This window comes from Ictidomys tridecemlineatus, chromosome 4 (assembly GCF_052094955.1).
Source record: "Ictidomys tridecemlineatus isolate mIctTri1 chromosome 4, mIctTri1.hap1, whole genome shotgun sequence".
Classification (NCBI taxonomy): Eukaryota; Metazoa; Chordata; class Mammalia; order Rodentia; family Sciuridae; genus Ictidomys; species Ictidomys tridecemlineatus.
Genome location: NC_135480.1, coordinates 112,489,688 through 112,510,680, shown reverse-complemented (window position 1 = coordinate 112,510,680; position 20,993 = coordinate 112,489,688). Strand labels below are relative to the sequence as shown.

Below are 20,993 nucleotides of genomic sequence, written 5' to 3'. Positions count from 1 at the left end.
TTTTTTTTTAAATTTTATTTGTCCTTCCTCCTAAGATACTGCTTTTGTAGGGTTTGAGTTGAGGGCTCAGGGTTTTTAATGCTCCTCTATCTTGGCAGGGTTTGTCAACTTCTGTCTTCTCAATGTTGCTGAACTGTTGTGTCTACTAGACTTTTTATTTAGTTTCTTATGGTTTTCTTGGTGTCTTTGACTACATACTTGTAAACTTGGGAAGCTATTAATGATTTAAGAGGCTCTTTCTCTATAAGTCTTTTTTTACACCAACTCCTCATCTGGTTTGATTATCCCTATGTATAATCTATACCTCCTCAGCCTGCTGAGATTATTTTATTATGCTTGGCTGTCTTTTCTGTCATTGATTCAGAAATTTCTTTTTATATAAAATAATGATTAAATGTGGAATTTACTTCATTGGGCTTTCCTCCTTTCAAAGATTATAATCTTTGGGCACCCAGCATTTCAGGAGGCTGAGGCAGGAGGATTTCAAGTTTAAAGCCAGCCTCAGCAACTTAGTGAGGCACTCTGTCTCTAAATAAAATATTAAAAAAAAGGCTGGAGATGTGGCTCAGTGGTTGGGTGCACTTCTGGGTTCAATCCTTAGTACCAAAAAAATAAATTAAAAAAGGGTACAGGGGCAAGTGATGGGGTCCACACCTGTAATCCTAGTGGCTATAGAGACTGAGGCAGAAGGGTCGTGCCTTCAGTGCCAGCCTGAGTACCTCAGCGAGGCCCTAAGCAACTCAGTAAGGCCCTGTCTCTAAATAAAATATGAAAAAGGGTTGGAGATATGACTCAGTGGTTAAGCACCCCTGGGTTCAATCCTTAGTACCAAAAACAAAACAAAACAAAAAACAAAAAACAAACAAACAAAAAAACCCCAAAACAAAAAAGATTATAATCTTGGGAATCTCACTTGGATCGATTGCTTTCCTGTACCTTTGTACAAATAGTTTTATGTGTTGTCCAGCAACACAGAATTGTTCTCATTGAGAGCGCTGGTTTAATGCTCTCTGCTCTATAGATTGGTACTGGAAATACCTTATTTCTTCTTCCTCTTGCAGTTTTACTAAGCTTAGCACAGCTCTGTAGGTATTGATGCCAAGTAAATAATAGCTGTTGGAAATTTTTTCTTGCTTTATATTGTGTTTAATAGTTAAAAATTATTTCATATATATAATTACCATCTATCAAAGAAGTTAAATAGCTCTAAGCCATATTTTTATCTCCTGGAGTAAATTCAGGTGTTTGGTACATCATAAGAGATCTCTGAAAGCCGTAGGAATGTAGGGTTGGTGCTAACCACTTTAAATTGCTGCTTCTCTTCCTCTTCTTCCTTCTCCTGCTCCTTTTCCTCCTCCTCTTCTTCCTCCTCCTGCTCCTTTTCCTCCTCCTCTTCTTCCTCCTCTGTTCTTTTTAGTTATACATGACAGTAGAATCTATTTTGACATATTTATATAAACATTGAATATATCTTATTCTAATTAGGATCTCAGTCTTGTGGATATACATGATGTTGAGGTTTTAAGTTCTTTTAAGTAAGCCTAAAATCAAACACAATTTTTCTCCTCTTTGAATTGTGTTTATTGGAAAGATTTCATAGAAATGAAAATTCTTATCAGCATCTCTTGTTTTAATTTCTAGGAAGATGAAGTCCTCAGTACATTCTGAAGAGGATGATTTTGTTCCAGAACTGCATAGAAATGTTCACCCTCGAGAGCGGCCTGATTGGGAAGAAACACTTAGTGCAATGGTAAATCAGTTTTATACATATGTACACTGTACTTATACAAGTAAAAGGAAGTGGGGAAGCATACTCACAGAAGAAAGTGCAATTTTTTTTTGCTTGTTTATTCAGGAAATACTTTTTGAACAAATACTTGAATCAAATAAAAGGAACTGGGGAAGTATACTCACAGAAGAAAGTGCAATTTTGGGGGGCTTGTTTATTTGTTCAGGAAATACTTTTTGAACAAATACTTGAATCCAGGCACTGCTCTAGATTCTGGGGAGAATAATAGGGTTATAGAGTGGTAGGATATAGTGTGAAAGAATATGGCTGGTTACATAGGGTGGCCACAGATTGCCTCTATGAGGAAGTAAGATTTGAGCAGAGGCCTGAAGGATGTAATGAAGTAAGTACTGTGTTATTTGGGATCACATCATTTTAAGCAGTGGAAGAACAAGTTTAAGACTATGACAAAGGATTAAAAAATAAGATGGAAGAAACACAAGTAACACAGTGTAACTGAAATTGAATGCTTCAGGGTAAGAAGAGGAGGAGATGAAGTTGAAGAAATGGTTTAAGTAGGTAGAAAGCAGATCCCATGGTTTCTTGCAATCCACTGATAAGGACTTCGTTGTGTATGCAGGATTTTAGTCAGTTTTTATGAAACCATAACCAAAATACCTGACAAGAACATCTTAAAGGAGGAAAAGTTTATTTGGGACTCATGCTTTCAGTCACTAGACTGCTGACTCCATTGCTTTGTGCCCAAGTTAAGGCAGCACATTGTGGGGGAAGGGCCTAGGAAAGGAAAGCTGCTCAGTTCCTGTGGGATCAGGAAGCAGAGAGGAAAGAGGCTGTAGGGAAGATGCACCCTTCCAAGGCATGCTGCTAGTGGCCCATTTCCTCTAGTCACATCCCACCTGCCTACAGTTACTACCAAGTCCATTCAAACTAGGATGGACTGACTAGGTTGCAGCTCTTATAGTACAATCATTTGAACTCTGAATATTTCTTCAGTAACACCAAAGCTTTGGGAGGATACCTCATATCAAAAGTGTAACATTGAGCGAGATGGAAGCTACTGAGGATTTTGGGCTGAGGAGTAACATGATCTGGCTTGAAATTTTAAAGGAAATCTTAGTTTGCATTAAGTTCAGGGAGCAAAAGAAGAAGTAAGGAGACTATTTAGAAAAGTTGTTATAATAGGAGAGCAGAGTTGGTAGCTTGAATCAGGATGGTAGTAAATATGGTTAGAGTTGTTTATTAGATTCTGCATATATTTTAATGGATAAAAACGTGAGCAAAGAAATGTGAGATAAATAGATGTCAAGGATGACTTCAGTTTTTTTTTGTTCTTATTAGCCAGAAGAATGGAATGTACATTTACTGAGTTGCTAGAAAAGTGGTTTTGTTGAGGATTTTTTGAAAAAGTCAACAGTGTTATTCCACAAGATATGTTTGAGCTATCTGTTTAATTTCTTAAAACTTTTTGTGATTTAGGTTTATTATTATTAATTTTTTTGTGGGAGAAGACATTTTACATAATTTTGGTTAAAAAGTTAGTATCTCTATCATCAAAATTTAATGTAAATGTTCATCTATCATGCTGATCTAAGAGACTTTTTATATTTCAATTTCCTTTCATTATGATAGGTTCTATAAATACTGATGTCAGGTCATAAGCATATGATTTTAATTGAGCATTTTCATCACTTGGAAAGTATCTGTAGGGTTCTGTTTGAGTCTCTTCTTTGTATTTACCTTTTTGCATTAATCACTTCTAAGTGAAGGTTAAATGAAAACTCCTTGATTGAATTATTAATTGGAGTTTGCAATATTAAAATTTATTTTGTACTTGCATTGTGATCTGAACAATCCTACTGTGCCTGTAGTTAGGTTGAAAAATATAATCACTGCAAATTTGTATGGGAATGAAAATTCTCCCTTCTTATTTTAACATTTGATAGCTTCGCAAGTATATACAGTAGCTTGTGATTACTTATAATTCTAAGAATACTACTTGTCATTCAGATAACTTGATCACAGTATTTCTTATATATAAGCTATGTTTTACCTTGCAATTTTAGATTAAGTTCATTGGGAAATGTAAAATCTGTAGCAAAAACTAGTTACCAACGCACTTTAGTGTTCAGTAGTAGAAGTTAAAAATATGTCAAATTAAGCATTTATCTGCTCCACACAGATTTTTATCAAAATTAGTAATAATGTATCTTAGTAGATTTCAGATCATGTTATACTGAATTCATGTTTTTTTCATGTTGTTTGTGAGTGTTCTCTTCTGTAGATGTACCATGTTCATAGGGGGCTAACTCTTTAACCACTTCACACTTAGCATTGCCTCCTCACTAACAACTGAACCTAGTAAGAGTCGATGAAAACCATTTTAAATCATTTATCCTGTTTTTCTAGTTGCCTATTGATGTTACTACCAATGTCCTCAATCTTTTGAGCAACTACTTTCACCAAAAGATTTATATAGTAAACCAGTTTGTTTTTTCTGGATACATTTATTTGACTACTGCTATAAAACATAATTCATCATTGGTAAATGGCTTTCCTTGCTTGACTATGAAATGTGTTACTTAGAAATTTGCTTAGGTTATAATGTTATCATTTGGTGCTTTTGTGAAGAATTCTGCATGGTGATGTACTCTGTTTTAGAATTTAAAAAATTTTTCTGAGTGTTGCTTTCCTCTGAGTGGAGAATATTATGATGAGTGCATAGTTTAGTAATGTTGATGTATCTGTCTTCTATTCTTTTAGCATTCCTGGAATGTTACTTCATAATAAACACAGTGCTTTATCACCTAATTTGATAACAGGATAATTGATATTACTCTGTTCATTGCAAGTGTGACATTCAGATTCCACTTATCTCTTCTTATTTTTACATGATGTGTTTGTATTATTAATTTTTTAAAATGTGGTACAGAAATATATGTGGAAACTGAAACATTGAGTTATGATTTAATACTGCAGTTTATAGTGTGTCAGGCAGCAGTGTAAATTGATGAGAGTGACACATGGTCTTTTTTGCACCTACTCATCTTTCTTATTATAGCACGAAAGTGGCCATAAATATACATTAAAAAATGAGCGTGACTGTGTTCCAATAAAACTTTTATTTATGGGTACTTGATATTTTAGTTTCATGTAATTTTCACCTGCCACAAGATACTCATTCTTCTTTTGATCCTCCCGCCCCAAAACATTTGAAAATGTAAAACTACTTTTAGCTTAGGGCTTTATGATGAGGACAGGTGGTGGGCTGTATTGCCCTAGTTATTTGGTCCCTTCTTTGTCATACATTGTAACTTAAGAGATAGGCTTAAATTGAAAGGCTTCCCTAAACCTTCTAGGGAGAAATTAATTTAATTTTTCTTCTCATACTATGCTGTTCACATTTGTAATATAATGCTTAACTCATTGTATTAGTATAATTAATCATGAATTTGTCCATCTTCCCAGTGGCCCTTTGGGGAATGGTAGAGATCATTTTGTATTCATTTTATTTGGTTAGAAAGAGGATATAACCATGTCTTTTATACAAATGTAGAATGAATACATGCCAAAGATATTTAGCTCGATAATTAATGAAGGAATTATTCAGGTGTTAAAACTGGTTCAGAGATCCAGAGCACCTTTTATAGATCTATGTGCTAAAATACATGCAAATGGATGTAAAACTGGTCAGTTTTGCTGAAAATAATTTGCATTTCTTATATATAGAAATTATGTGGGTTATTTTTATCAGTTTTCTATAGTTCAACTTCCATCTCCACAGAGTTGTAAATAGTCAAAAGACAAACAAAATCCCATAACCCTTATTGATTCAGGTAATCCTGAAGCTGCCACCATTCCATGAAAGGATAGTCAGAATATTTTTTGCCCATTTAAATATCTTTCACAATTTTTCTCTATAAATTTTATTACCTCTGCCAAATACACTGAATGAAAAGAAACTTCACATTATTTTTTATTTGGTGGTTTGTTCTCTTGTATTAAAATGCATGCAATATACATGTGATATTGTTGAATTCCATACTGATTTATCTAAAGCAGCTATGGAAATTACTGTTTATATCAAATTTTAATGCCTTGTTATCTTCTTATTTTTACATTGCAATTTCTTCATGTGTAAGCTCCTTGAGGAGCTGTCATCCTTTCATTAAAGAAAACAAGTATCACAATCAATAAAGAATGCATTCTCAGATTGCAGAAAGTGTACAGGAAAGGATATAAATGAGATTATAAAGCACTATTTTACTAACCTATCTCTAGAAAGTTGTGTTCATTTTAAACACTAAGTAATAGCAGAGAAAGTTTGGGACCATTCTGTGAATAATAACTTAAGTGAAATATCACTTTGAGAGAGAGATTAATTCTTTTTTTAAAAATTTTTTAGTTATACATGGGCACATATCTTTATTTTGTTTTTTTATTAATTATGTGGTGCTGAGGATCAAACCCAGTGCCTCACATATGTGAGACAAACGCTCTGTCTCTGAGCCACAACCCCAGCCCAAGAAATTCATTATTAAGAGAAACTCACATAAAATGTTTCCCCAAAACAATTCCATGCAGCTAATTTTTTAGTGTAGCAAAGTTGGACGTGGTGGGGCATGCCTGTAATCCCAGCTGTTTAGGAAGTTGAGGCAAGAGGTTCTCCAATTCAAAGCCAGCCTCAGCAACTTATTGAGGCCCTAATTTACTCAATGAGACCCTGTCTCTAAATAAAATACAAAAAAAGGCTGGGGATGTGGCTCAGTGGTAAGTGCCCCTGCATTTATTCCCCAGTACCAAATAAATAAATAAATAAATACATACATACATAGGACTTAAACGTCAAATTTTTCTGCTTTGTATGGTGCAGCTAGAATATTAGTTTTTTAAAAAAATATACGTTATTAAAAGAGAGCTAAAAAATTTGAATTTTAAGAGTGTAAGGAATTTTATATACAACGATATTAAAAATCAAAACAGCAATAAAATCCTAAAATAGGGCTTTGCCCTTTTGTGGTTTATGATTAGGTATTCTTCATAAATCTATAATCAAATAAGTATTTTAAGAAATCTAAGCCGGGTGTAGTGCTGTGTGCCTGTAGTTTCATTTATTTCTGAGGTTGAGGCAGGAGGAACACTTGAATCCAGAAGTCTGGGCCAACCAGGGCAAAATAATGAGAACCTGTTTCTTAAAACACCCCCCCCCCTCAAGAAACAAACAATAAAGAAATCTAATAAAAACTTGTAGAGTTTCTCTAAATTACTAAAAGTAAATTATTTTCAACTATTTAATATTGAAGTCATTCAGTAAGTACATAGTAAGGTTTTTTTTTTTTTTTAATTTAAAGTATCAGGGACTAAACCCAGTCAACCACTGAACCATATCCCTAGCTTTTTTTTTTCTTAATTAAAAAAAAATTTTAAGACAGGGTCTCACATCACAGGATCTTTTAAATAAATAGTAACATAAAAAAATCTGAAAAGTATATGTGTCTAAGGCTCTTTCATGTTTTGATCATTGTAGGGCCATCATAATGATGTTTCTGTATTCATTTTATTTTTAATATTGAAAATGGTTTAGTAAAGACTGAGTTTCATGATATGTGTATGCATTGGTGTTTCATAATGTGTGTGGAAACTGAAATGCTATTCAATTGGGATTTAATAGTGTAGTTTGTGGTGTGATAAGCAGTGCGAATTGATGTGAGGGCTTTTCAATGTTCTCAGAATGGATCCTGCTAATTTTCAAAAAAAATTTTTTTTTGGGTCAGTACAGTTTCCTTTTTCATCATTAAAGTTAGTATGTGGTTAGAGTTCAGGTCTAAAACCCAGTCATGTTTGAGCACATAAAGTTATTGATAAATGGTTCTGGCTGAAAATGTTTAGTATGCTAATAACTGGAGTCATGAAAACAAGTGATAAAATTTCAACTTCCAGATTATCAATTTTTTTTAAAGTATGGAAATTGCCATTGCTCAGCTTTGTCAACTTTATTTATACCCTGCGAATACTTACCCCTACCACACATATGCACATGCCCATACTCAAACTCAGTTACTTCTGAAGATTACTTCCTGAAGATTTTCAACCCTGCTTCTCTTATTTCCTCCTCAACTGGTGTCTGTACTCTATCTGTATGCTTCCTCTCTCTCAGTTCTTTGCTGTTATTGCTATGCAGATGATGTCCATATTCATCATATTCTTAGTTCTAGCCCCATGAGCATTCATTTACTACTTAAAGGATTTGTAGCAACCATGAACTACAGATTTTCACTGATCTCATCTCTGCTCTTCCCTGGAATGAGTCTCCGTATTTAACTTTACAGTTAAAATTTTTGTTTTTCTCAAATGTTCCAAGCATTCTTTCCCATCAGGGCTTTTGTATTTGTGTTCCTTTGCCTAGAAAATGCTTTCCCCATATTATCTGTAAGGCTTGTTCTCTCACTTCTAGTGGGTCTCTGTTCAGATATTAAGTGCTGCCTTTACTTACCATCTTAAACGATTGATTAAAAATTGATAATCTGGAAGTTGAAATTTTATCACTTGTTTTCATGACTCCAGTTATTAGCATACTAAACATTTTCAGCCAGAACCATTTATCAATAACTTTATGTGCTCAAACATGACTGGATTTTAGACCTGAACTCTAACCACATACTAACTTTAATGATGAAAAAGGAAAACTTCTTTCTCTTTCATACTCTGCTCTAATTTTCTCCATAGTATTTACACATACTAAATATTTATATGATTATTAGCTTTCTCATTAAGTTACAAGCTCCATCAGGACAGAGACTATCATTTCTGGTTGGTTACTGCTTTCATCTCTGTGACTGTCACAGCAAATTATCAGTAAGTATTTGTTGAATAAGTGAAGTTTTCATTCTTTATTCAGATTGAAGACTTCCTTTTCCTTGAAAAATGCCTTGACTTTTCCTGCTTCTTTATTTCATTTGTTGGACATTAATATGTACTTTCTAATTTATTTCCCCTTTATTTTTTTTGACAAAAGTGAGGCAATTTGTACATTTTTCTCAGATTGTCACAAGTGGCCACTTGTATTTGGCCACTTCCCACTGTATTGCTTATGACCAAAAGAGGAACTAAAGTTGATAGAACATGGATTATTTCTTCCTGAATAATCTTGAAGAAATATTGTGTTTATTGCTCCTTGGACAGATAAGTATCCACACTCTATAGTACTTACATTGATTTATTCTATCATCAACTTATACAAACATTAAGTGCTGCCTTTACTTACCATCTTAAACGAACTAATAACCTGCTCTTCTTTCTCTTTCATACTCTGCTCTAATTTGGAGTTTGCATAAAAGAAAAAAAATTTTGCAAATGTTCTGAAAATGAGGATCTTTAGCATTTTTATTATAGTGTGATGTGTAATAGTGTATTTTTGATTAATGGGTGATTTTTTTTAATATTGATTTTTTTAGTTGTAGTTGAACACATAACCTTTATTTCACTTACTTATTTTTATGTGGCGCTGAGGATTGAACCCAGATTCTCACACCTGCGAGGTGAGTGCTCTACTGCTGACCCCAATCCCAGCCCCTTGATGGGTGATTTTTAATTCAGAGGAATTGATGATGTTTATCATTTTACAGTCTATGAAAGCTGAATGTTTTATGTACTGTTGCTTTGTGAATAATCACAAATGCAATCATTGCTTAATATACAAAGTCTGGGTTTTGGATATTTGCTAGTACACTCAAAGCTGTTCAATAAACAACTACAAACCTTCCTTTACCTCATCCTCTTCCATCGTGCATCCTATGCTGGCTGAAGATTGTGGAAATTCTCTGGTGTGAATCAAGTAGTGCTGATTATTGAAAATAAATTAATGCAATATTGAGAGTTCTGGAGTATATATTAAGTGAATTGAATGAAATTGCTAATTTTACAGGTCAAAAGTTTTGGAAATTAATGGTTCCATACAATTAAGCCTAAAATCTGTTGAACTGTTGAACCAGTGCTTAAACTTGTTGTCAATTAGAGAGAAAACTACATTTCACATATTATGCTATATAAGGCATAAGTGAGCTGCATGTTATGTGTATGAGAGAATTCATTGTACAACTTTAAATTTTTTAAAAAATCTTTTTGTTTTTAGTTGAACATGGACACAATACCTTTGTTTTACTTATTTATTTTATGTGGTGCCAAGGATCAAACCCAGTGCTTCATGTGTGCAAGGCAAGTGCTCTACCCCCAAGCCATAGCCACAGCCCCTAAATTTTTTTTAAACTTACAAAATATTCAAGGAAAAAACTATATAAAATATATAGTTGGAGGAATATTGCTTCTTTAATAGATATTTAATATTTAATATTAATATTAAATATTAATTATTAATATTAATATTAAAGAAATTTAATATTTCTTTAATAGAAATTTTGCCAATTAACCATATCATTCATTTGAGGTTCTTACTTTTTCTGTTCATACTTTTATTTCAGAATTTATATTTTATAGTATATGAGTATTATGCAGATTTTACTAATAGATCTAGTGTATAAAATTATGCAGTTGTAAAAATTGATCAGTATCATTTTCTAGCAGCATTGAAGACTGACAGTAATCTGCCTTAATAAAGTACCTATAAAGATAATAGTACACTATCTTAAATTTTTCTAGGAACCTTTCTATAAAATGTGTGATAAAATCACAGGCATTATTGGAACCAAATATCTTCTGAACACATGGAATTCTTTAATGATCAGGGCAAATGGGAATGAGGTGAAAAAAAAGGATGAATCTCAATTATAGAAAAAGTATTTCTGTATAATTTAAAAGTTTTACTAGTTGGGCACAGTGGCATATAATCCGCAGCCCAGGAAGCTAAGGCAGGAGAATTGCAAGTTCAAAGCCAGCCTTAGTAGTTTAACAAGGCTCTAAGCAACATAGTGAGATGAGACCCTATCTCAAAATAAAACAAACAAACAAAAACACAAAAGGTTATTGATGTGGCTCAGTGTTAAGCCTCCTGAGTTCAATCACCAATATCCCTCCACCCCCAAAAGGTTTTGCTAATAATGTAAGTGTGTTAATTTTTGGTTGGTAATCTAGCTATTATAGTCTAGCAGAGAAGCTATAGTAATCATACTAATGGTGCTTACTAATAAGTTTTCCCAAATTACTTTAAGCATTCATTGCTTCTGAATAATTTTTCCCCTGATGTTAATTGCTCTCTCTGAGGAGATATTTTCTAGTAGAAGTAAACCTGAAGGTAACTCTTTTACTGTAAAATAGCTAGTTTTATAATCCCTTTTAGAAATCATATTTGTTAGTTTCTTTTACTCTGATCTTCTTACCTTTTGTTCCCAGTCAAAACAGAATTGGATAGGAATAACTATGTAGTTAACTTATGTGTATTTGTATGCTTTCTGAATTATTCAGTGATTTAAATCTACCTGTCCCCCTCTTTGATTCCTATTTCTGGTTTTTATCATTTCTACATTGGTGATCCTGAGTAACTCATTGGAGGATGTATTCTTGGGCCCAGTCTGTAGTGCTCAGACATTAAAACAAGAAATATACCCTTCTTTTCCACTATTTTTTAGTGCAGAGATCTTGAGTTTTTTTCATATATTTGAAGCATCTTTTAGTAAAATTACTATCTTGTTATCAAGTATGATGTAGGTCAATAATGCTGAAAAAATATGTCACAAAGATATTCTTTAAGGTTCATTGTAGTGATACTGTTACTTATAATAATAATATAGCTTTAGGAAATTTATCTTTTCTATGGTATTGAGATCATTATTATTAAAATTTTTCCCTATTTGTCTCTTCCTTGGAAAGGAAGGAGTTGACACTTAGAGCAATTATAATTTAAAAGTTTCTATAAACACAGGTCATGTCAGAGATTCCTTGATGTGTTTCCTGTGGTTAAATTGGTTGAGCATAGAAATGGGTGGGCCTGTCATCTTTTTGTGATAGCATAGATTTTGTATAAAAACTTCACTTATCTGGTTGATCCTGTGTATGTGTGCAGTTCTGTGAATATAAAGACAGTTCATACATTTTTTTTCCTGTTGTTTATTGTGTTTTGGTAGTTTAGGAGACCAGAAAATTACCTGTATCTTTACATTCTAGGCAGAAATGTCCCTTTTCGTCATAATTATCAAGAATCATATTGTATATCACTAGTCTTAAAATGCTTTGCCCTCTGTCAAATGTTGAATACAAGTGATACAGATAATGCAATAAATGAAATTTGAATCTGCTGAAGAGAATAAAAGTGAAAACTGTCCAAAAATCATCATTTTCTCCCTCTGGCTTATTTTAAGATGTTCTTTGCTGGTGTTATATACGAAGATGACTTTGAGTATGACTTTCCCCATGCATATTGTAATGGGGCTTTCTGTTCCTTGAAGAACAGGACTTTCTTGGACCGCTGTGGTAGTAGTATATTTTTGAATTGATTTAGGTGTCCTTTGTGAATGGTTATTCCAGGATATTATTGTCGATTTTCTGTAGCAATTTCAGATCCCTCTTAAAAAAAGTTCTTATTTTGGAGAGAAAGAGAGAAAGAGAATGTGTGTGTGTGTAAAATGTATATATGTTATTTGGCTACTATTCCTTATCAAAATATGAGGGTATTTTATATAAATTAACCTGTGTTATATATGTAACTATTTCTTCAGGTTTTAGTAATGAATGTCATGGATCTGGGGTTGGCATTTTCTGCCATCCTGATCTGTCTTCTACTGCTGGAAGCTGATCTCTATATTTCTGATTCAAATCTTTATATTTCTGAATTTCTTGTCAGTGGACTTATGGTGAGGTTTGGCAAATAGGAGGTGCTGGTGGAAGAGGAGGGTAGGAAGAGGAGATTTCTCCTTCTCTTTTTCTGATTTGTAAAAAAGAGTCTCCAGGTTGGTTCTGGTTTCCTCAACTTACTGATAATTTGGCTCAGTGATTAACAAAAAAATCTCTCTTACTATATATTTAACATGAGTACATTTCATTATGGAAACTTTTTTATTCTTGTTCTTTTTAAATTGACTATAAATGTGAATATGCAGTTTTGCATATTGGAGTTATATAGATTTATCTAATCTCATTTATTTATGACAAGTTGTTAGGCGTATACAGATAGTTTCTGTAAGGTAATCTGCAAAGGAAAAGCTTGCTTGCTTTTTCTTTCTTTTCTCTTCCCTTTCCTCTCTCTTTAGCTCTCCTTCTTTTTTTTAATTATTAGTTGTTCAAAACATTACAAAGCTCTTGACATATCATATTTTATACATTTGATTCAAGTGGATTATGAACTCCCATTTTTACCCCGTATACATATTGCAGAATCACATTGGTTACACATCCACTTTTTTATATACTGCCATACTAGTGTATGTTGTATTCTGCTGCCTTTCCTATCCTCTACTATCTAGCTCTGCTTCTTAATCAAAACAAACATATAGAATATGCAGAAAAGTGAAAAAGAGTCACCCATATAATTCCATTTCATATAGTGATGGCATTACATTGGTATATTTCCTTTAAGGCTTCTTACAATGCAGACTTTTAAAGATATATAAGCATATTTTTCTTACATAGATGTCTTTGAATTGTTAATTTTCTTTGTTTATATCACTTTGTTGATATACACCCTTTTTCCATTATGTCTGAGAATATGATTTTTTTTTTTTTTGGTGGTGCTACAGTGTATTGAACCCAGAGGTGCTCTACCACTTAGCTATATCTGCAGCCTCATTTATTTTTTATTTCAAGATAGGTCTCATTAAGTTGTTCACGCTAGCCTTGTACTTGTGAATCCTTCTGCCTCAGCCTCTAGAGTAGCTAGAATTATCTGTGTGTTGGAATACAGACATATTATGAGTGGTAAATATGATTTTTTATGATTGGAGCAATGTACAGTTTTGTATATCCTTTTTTCTACTTATAAGCATTCTACCTTATTATTAAGGTGCTGTAATACAGAGAGAACTGAGTATTCTTTGTGCATCATGGAACATGTCATACATAGGTAAAGGAGTCAGTGGATTCACTGGAAGGAAGAGATTTCTGGAGAAGTCTGGCTGTGGACATAGTATAACGACACCTTAGAAAGGGGAATAGAAAATTATATTTCCATTGAGAAGAGAATTCTGCTTTCCTCTCCTTAAAGGATAAGAACAGTTGTATTGAGAATTGCAAAGTGAGATAGAACAGCTTATAGTTTGTATGTTTAGAATACAGGGTTGCAAGGGAGAGAGGAAAGTTGGCTGATATACTGAGTCAGATCTGGATCCTTTGCACTGGTGACCTATCCCTATCCCACCTGCAGAATTTGCACTTTCTTCCAGGTTTTGCCTTCAAATGTGAGCAGCTATATTTCTGCAGGGGGTTTGGGAGCATGAAGTCAGTACATTCAGTGGCGTGCTGGAGGCAAGAGCTTCCAAGGTATGGTATCATGGTCCTGGGAAAAGAGTTCTGATTGCGTGAGAGGTAAAGGCGCATGCAAAGCCTCAGATCACTCAGGAATTCCTATGGTTTTAGAGGTCCACCTTGATAATACTTGTTTTCTGTTGCTATATAAGAAATTACAAATTCAGGGGCTAAAAACAATACCTGTTTATTATCTCTGTAGTCTGTCCAGGCTGAACTGGGTTCTTTCCTCAGGGTCTCATAAGGCAAAAATTAAAATTGTCCACTGGATTGGGTTTTCATTTGAAGGTCTGTGGAAGGATCTGCTTCCTGCATCATTCAGGTGGTGAATGTAGTTCCTTGTGATTGAAGGTCTGAGATGCTTGTTTCTTGGCTGGCTCTCAGTGGTGACCCATTCTAGTGGTGTCCAAAATTTCTGCTCATATGGCCCTCTCAGTCCTCAAAGTCAGTAGCAATCCCTCATGCTTTAGATCTTTGACTTTCTTTTCTGTTACTGGCTGGAGAAAACTCTGCTTTTGAAATTTTGAAGTGTGATTAGAGTAGGTCCACCCAGGTAAATTTTGTATTATAAGAGATTTAAATTACATGCGTAGAAACACTTCACAGTAATACCTTGATTGATTGTATAACGGGCCTGGGAGAGAATTTTACTTTAGAATTTTACCGATGAGTGTTGTATATTTTTTTCTGATTTTTAGGCTTCATAATATATCTATAGTTTGTGTTGACATTTGTTGGTAGAAATTAGAGAGACTCTAGACACTTTAGATTCACTAATAATCCATGAAACTGATTGCTCAGAAGAGGTGGGGGAACTAATTTATGTAAGTAGTGTATTGTTGTTGATATTAAATGAAAACAGTAATAAACATTTAATGATTATAAAACACCATGTAAAATAGGACATTTACTTTCTGTTCTTTTAATTAATAAGACCCTGAATTTGTTATATATTTTTCAATTTGATGAATGTCTTTATGATGAGGTTTACTTTTTCTTTTTACTATTATCTTGCATGGAATTACTCAGAGTATGGAGATCCCCAAATTACTTGCCCAAAGGATTTAATAACTCTTATTTTAATCATAAATGTTTAGTGTCTTTTGTGCCATATCTTTTCAGTGTTAGAAGTTGTTAGTCTCATGTTTTGATAAGGGAAAAAATATCTCTCATTGTTCTATTTTTTCACTTTTTAATTTCATTATCTTTGAATAGTTTATGTGTCTACATTAGACATAGTAGTTTAGTGATAAAAATTCAATTTAATTCAAATACTGTGACTAATGTACTATGTAAATCAGTATTTCTTTCTTGGTCTCTGTTTTCTCAACAGTGAAATGGCTGAATCACATGTCTTGTAGCCCTATGATTATTCATTAACCATGCCATATACCCCATTTTTCCCCCTTAGTTAAAAATCTGTAATCCTTGCTGTTCTGTTAATACTTGTCAATATGGAGTTTATAGTACTTTTTAAAATTTTTCCCCTATTTTAGTTGTAGATGGACACAATAGCTTTATTTTATTTATTTATTTTTATGTAGCGCCAGGGATTGAATCCAATGCCTCACACATGCCAGGCAAGCACTCTACCACAACCCTGGCTCTGAGTTTATAGTAATTTGAAGGAGGTAGTCATATACGTAAATAATATGGAGGGGCTGAGGACTGTGGGGGTACTGACAGTAGAGGTTGCCAGCTTTCTGGTTCTGTATCAGAACACCAAGCATTAGATTATTGCTATATCACTTGTAGTTACCCAGTCAGTGTCAGTGCTTTACTTGAATATGGGATCAAGTGAATAAGCAATTGGAGAAATTCTTTGAAGATCTGTACTAGTGGAGGAATTGTCGGATTTGGGGAGCATGGTAAGGGTTAGAGAACTGTAAAATATTGCCAGTTCTTTTTTCTGGAAGTTTTCCATTTCATATTATGTTTTCTTAAAATGGATGAAATTGTCTCTATGTGGTTTAACTTGTTTATAGGGAAAAAATGCTTCCCTTGTTATAGATGCCATATTTTTCAAGATTGCAGTAGTTTTTCACTGTAGGAATATAATTTTGGCTTATATTAAGATTATGGTATTCTTTCAGATCTCGTTACCTAGATTCTTGTCAAAATGTACTCCCTACCACTATCCTTATGTAACGAAGTTTTGAATGTAAATTGAGGACTTTAATTTTTATTCTCAATGAACTTCACATTCATTTTAGTTTGACTTTGCAGCTTATTAAAATCTCTTTGAATTCTATTACTCATGGTATTAGTATTTAGTATCCCTTTCAATTTTCTTCTCTATGCCATATATTTTTGTCTTTCATAAGAATATGAGAAAGTTAGGGACAAAAGAGCCCTGTGACTTGCCACCTTCTTACTGTTGTATGTTAGTTTGCAATAGTTAAACACTTATTTAACAATCTTTGGTATTTAATGAGCTTTCAATTTAACTGTATTAATGCTGAACTCTCATGTATAGGTATATTACAGAGGACTCACTTACAGGCTTTACTATAATCAAGATTCAGTACCTCATGCATTTGTCACTTCTGTTATTCTAGCTACTTTATTTAAACATACACATGCATACAAACATAGGCACACAATAGATATGAGTAAGGGCTTCAACTTAATTTGTTTGATTTTATATTTGTGTCTCTTATTTGGAAAACCTTAGATTTTAGTGACATTAAACAACTCCTTGTTTACTTTAATTTTTAAAATTGTTTTAATAATTTCAAAATAATGCCAATAATACCGAAGACAGTTTGTTTCATCTCCAGGCTATATCATGTGAGGGATATATCCTAGAGATGAAAGTAAGGCAGTACTCTGCCTTACTGTCATTTGAGGTAATTACTTTCTGGGTACATAAGCCACTAAATTATAAATAGGTTCATTAGTTTTATTTGGTTTATTATTTTTAGGGACTGCTCTTTTTTTCCATTTTTATTTTATTTAAATTTACAAACATTTAAGACATTTTCATGGCCCCCAAATCTGACCTTCAAAATAAAGCTTTTTGAATAAGATTATTCAGGCCTACCTTATCTTCTCGGCCTATCTCTTTCTTTGCTTCCAGGTTAACATTTTAAATTAGTGTTTGCCTTATCTTCCCTTTAAAAAATAATAAAACAGATTTTTAAATTTCCTCTTTCTTTTTGGTCTGTGCTAGGAATTGAACCTAGAGCCTAGTGCATACTAGGTAGACACTTTACCATTGAACTAGGCACTCAGACCCTTGTATTTAGTCTCTTTTAAAGGCTAACCTGGTAAAGACTGTTCCATAGCAATAGACTGAAATCTTCCTCATTTATTTTATAGTTTTGATTATTCCATTGTGTAGATGTAGATGCAGCATCTGTATTCAACTGTTCCTTTACTGATGGACAGCTATGTTATTCCCATTCTTCTAGTTAGTAGAAATAGTCCTGTGGAAAATAGCTTTACATATTTGACATTTTGTACTTTTGCTAATTTAAGAAGACATTGATAAACAAAAGAAAACAAAACACCAGCATTATTTTGGTAGGATTTGAGACAGCAGAGGTAAATGTTTTTAATTTACCATTCTTAACCAAAAGTCTTGCTAGACATTGTTTTTTTTTTTTAATTTGTACTTTTTAGATATACATGACAGTAGAGTGATTTATACATACAGGGAGTATAAATTCCTGTTCATGATGTGGAGTTACACTGGTTGAGTATTCATATATGGACATAGGAAAGTTATGTCTGATTAATTCTAATGTCTTTCTTGTTTCCACCCTCCTCCTTTCCCTTCATTCCTCTTTATTCAATCCTATGAACTTCTGTTCTTCCCTCTCCTATCCCCTTTATTGTGTGTTAGCATCTGCATTGTCACAGAGAAAATCCAGCCTTTGGTTTTATGGGATTGGCTTATTTCACTTAACACGATCGTCTTTAGTTCCATTCATTTACCAGCAAATGCCTTAATTTTATTCTTCTTTATAGCTGAGTAATATGCCATTGTGTATATATACCACATTTTCTTTATCCATTCATCTATTGTAGGGCAACTAGTTTGGTTCCGTAATTTTTGCTAGACATTCTTATGAACAGATATACTGAGTTTTTTCAGATAATTTATCTTTTTTTTTTTTTTTATTGATTGTTCAAAACATTACAGAGCTCAAGACATATCATCTTTCATACATTTGACTCAATTGGGTTTTGAACTCCCCAAATACATAATACAGACTCACTTCTGTTACATACTCACATTTTTACATAATGGCATATTAGTGACTGTTGTATTCTGCTACCTTTCCTATCCCCTACTATCCCCCCTCCCCTCCCCTCCCCTCCCATCTTCCCTCTCTACCTCCTCTGCTGTTGTTCAATTCTCTCCCCTTTTTTTTTCCCCCCCACCCCCTTGCCCCTCATAACCTCTTATAATTTTGTGTATCACTGAAGGTCTCCTACCATTTCCATATGTTTTCCCTTCTCTCTTCCTTTCTCTTCTTATCTATTATAATTATTTGATGTTTTTCCCCCATTAATTTTAATTATAACTAAGGTTGGACGATAATAATAGATTTTCTATTATTAAATTGCCCTTGAATTTGTGGAACATTGAATTTGGTTATAAGTTTTTTTAATAAAATGATGAATTTGGTTTGCTATTTTATTTAGGATATTTTATGCATCTTTATTTAATAATTCAGCCTGTGTTTTTCTACTCTCATGCTGTTGTGTTTTTTTCTCATTTAATTTTTTCACTTACTTTTTTACAAATGTATTCCTTACATACAGAGAAGTCACAAATCCTGTATGTACAGCTTGTTGAATTTTGCTTATGTTTTCTTCTTATATGACCATCACCAGGAGTTAAACAAAGAACTTTCCTTGAAATTCAGAAAGCTATCTTTAATGCCTCCTAGCCAATTAATACCTTTCCTGTCACAGATAACCATGCTCCTAAATATGGTGTCCTAAAAATGTACAATTTGAGTCTGGATTCTGTTATGTATATAATAGAATTTCATTTTGGGTTTGGAGTTCCTGTGGTGGTTATTTATCTTCAAGCATTGTTTAATATTCTTGATGGCTATTAAAATATTCCCTTTAGAGATGTGCTCATTCAGATCTTACCTTTTTCTTTTGCTGGGTTGTCAGGTTTTTTAAAGTTGCTTTTTAGAAGTTTTTTTTTTAAAAATAAACTATCATCTGATATTTGTGTTTTCAGTTTCTTCTTCTAGACTCTCATTTGTCTTTTCATGAGGTTAATGACTTCATTTAATAAACAAAAATTCTTAGCTTTAGTAAAATACAGTTTATTAATATACTTTTTTGATCATGGTTTATTTTTTTGTGTATGTACATTTAAGAAATCTATATGGGGTTGTAGCTCAGTGGAAGAGTGCTTCCTAGCATGTGTGAGGTGCACCGAGTTCAATTCTCAGCATATAAGTAAATAAAAACAAAGGTTTGTGAACAACTAAATAAAAATTGTGTGTGTGTGTGTACAAAGGAATTTATGTGTACCCCAGTGTTATTAAGGTATTTTCTAGAAAAACAGTTTCACCTTTCACCTCTCTTTGAATCTGATGTGTATAAGGTGAGGGTGGGACAAGATTCATTTTTTTTTCCATATAGAAATCCGATTGACTTAGTGCATTTACTGAAATAACTGTCTTTTTTTTCCTGACAATTGTACTGATTTCTTTTTTCACAAATTAAATAACCACATTATTAATTGCCATATATTGAATTTTCTCTTAATTGGTCCCTTTGTTTAAATTTAGGCCAAAACTCAACTATCTTAATTATTATAATTTTATAGCAAATCTTGACATCTGGTAGAGAAAGTTTTCCAACTTTGCTCTTTTGATATATCTGTGATTTTCCCCTACATTTCCATATAAATTTTTAGAATGAGCGTGCCAGTTTCACTGATGAATCTGTATATAATTTTGAAGGAGAATTGATTCTCTGACATAATTGCATTTTTCAGTCTATGCTAGTCAGGTGTGTGTGTGTGTGTGTGTGTGTGTTTGTGTTCATTTAGAGTTTTTAAAATTTTTGAACAACACTTGAAATTTTTAGTGAATAGATCTATTTTACTTGTTCAGACTGCTGTTACAATACCTTATACTAGGTAGTTGATAAATAACAAAACTTTATTGGTCACAGTTCAGGAGACTGGCAAGTCCAAGATCCAGGTACTAGCAGATTTGAAGTGTGATGAGGCCTGTTTCTTATAGATGGTGCATTTTGTGTGTCCTCACATGGTAGAAGGAGCCAAGGGGATCCCCAAATTCTCTTGTTTAAGCACTGCATTCATGAATGCAGAATGCTTATGATCTGATTACTTCCTAAAGCCCTCGTCTCTTTGTAAAAACCGTTACCTCAGAATTAGGTTTCACTGTGTGAATTTTGGGGGGGGGGGCGCACACATTTGGACCATAGGAAGGTCTTTCATAATTGTTTTTACATATATTTCTTGTTATTTGATATTTTCTTCAATTCTGTTGTAATTGATTTTGTTGTAAAATTTTATTTTTTGCTTGTTTATTGATATAATATAGAAATGTACTTCATTTTTGTATATTACCTTATGTTTACTGACCTCAACATATTATTTAATTATATGAGTTTGTAATTTCTTTTGTATTTTATGTGTGCCTAATCTTTAGTTTCTTTCAATTTCCTGATTGTGTTAGCTAAGCACTCCAAAATAATGTTGGTTAGATGTGGCAGTTATATGCATCCTTCTCTTTTTCTGAATTGAGACAAAACTTTTAAGTATTCTGTCATTAAGTATGATAGACCTTCAGTGTTATTTTTTTTTCTTTGTTCTTTTGGTACCAGAGATTGA

General features: G+C 33.1%; 1 protein-coding gene across 7 annotated transcripts in view; it reads left to right on the top strand.

Annotated features, from left to right (window-relative positions):
- Nucleotides 1-20,993, top strand: part of Arhgap32 (Rho GTPase activating protein 32) — a 297,323-nt gene that overhangs the window by 141,906 nt on the left and 134,424 nt on the right. For all 7 annotated transcript variants that reach the window (XM_040285546.2, XM_078047321.1, XM_078047322.1 and 4 more), the window contains one exon: nt 1,642-1,750. In XM_040285546.2, the coding sequence (XP_040141480.2) occupies nt 1,646-1,750 (105 nt within the window). In that variant the 5' untranslated portion in view covers nt 1,642-1,645. The remainder of the gene's footprint in view (nt 1-1,641; nt 1,751-20,993) is intronic.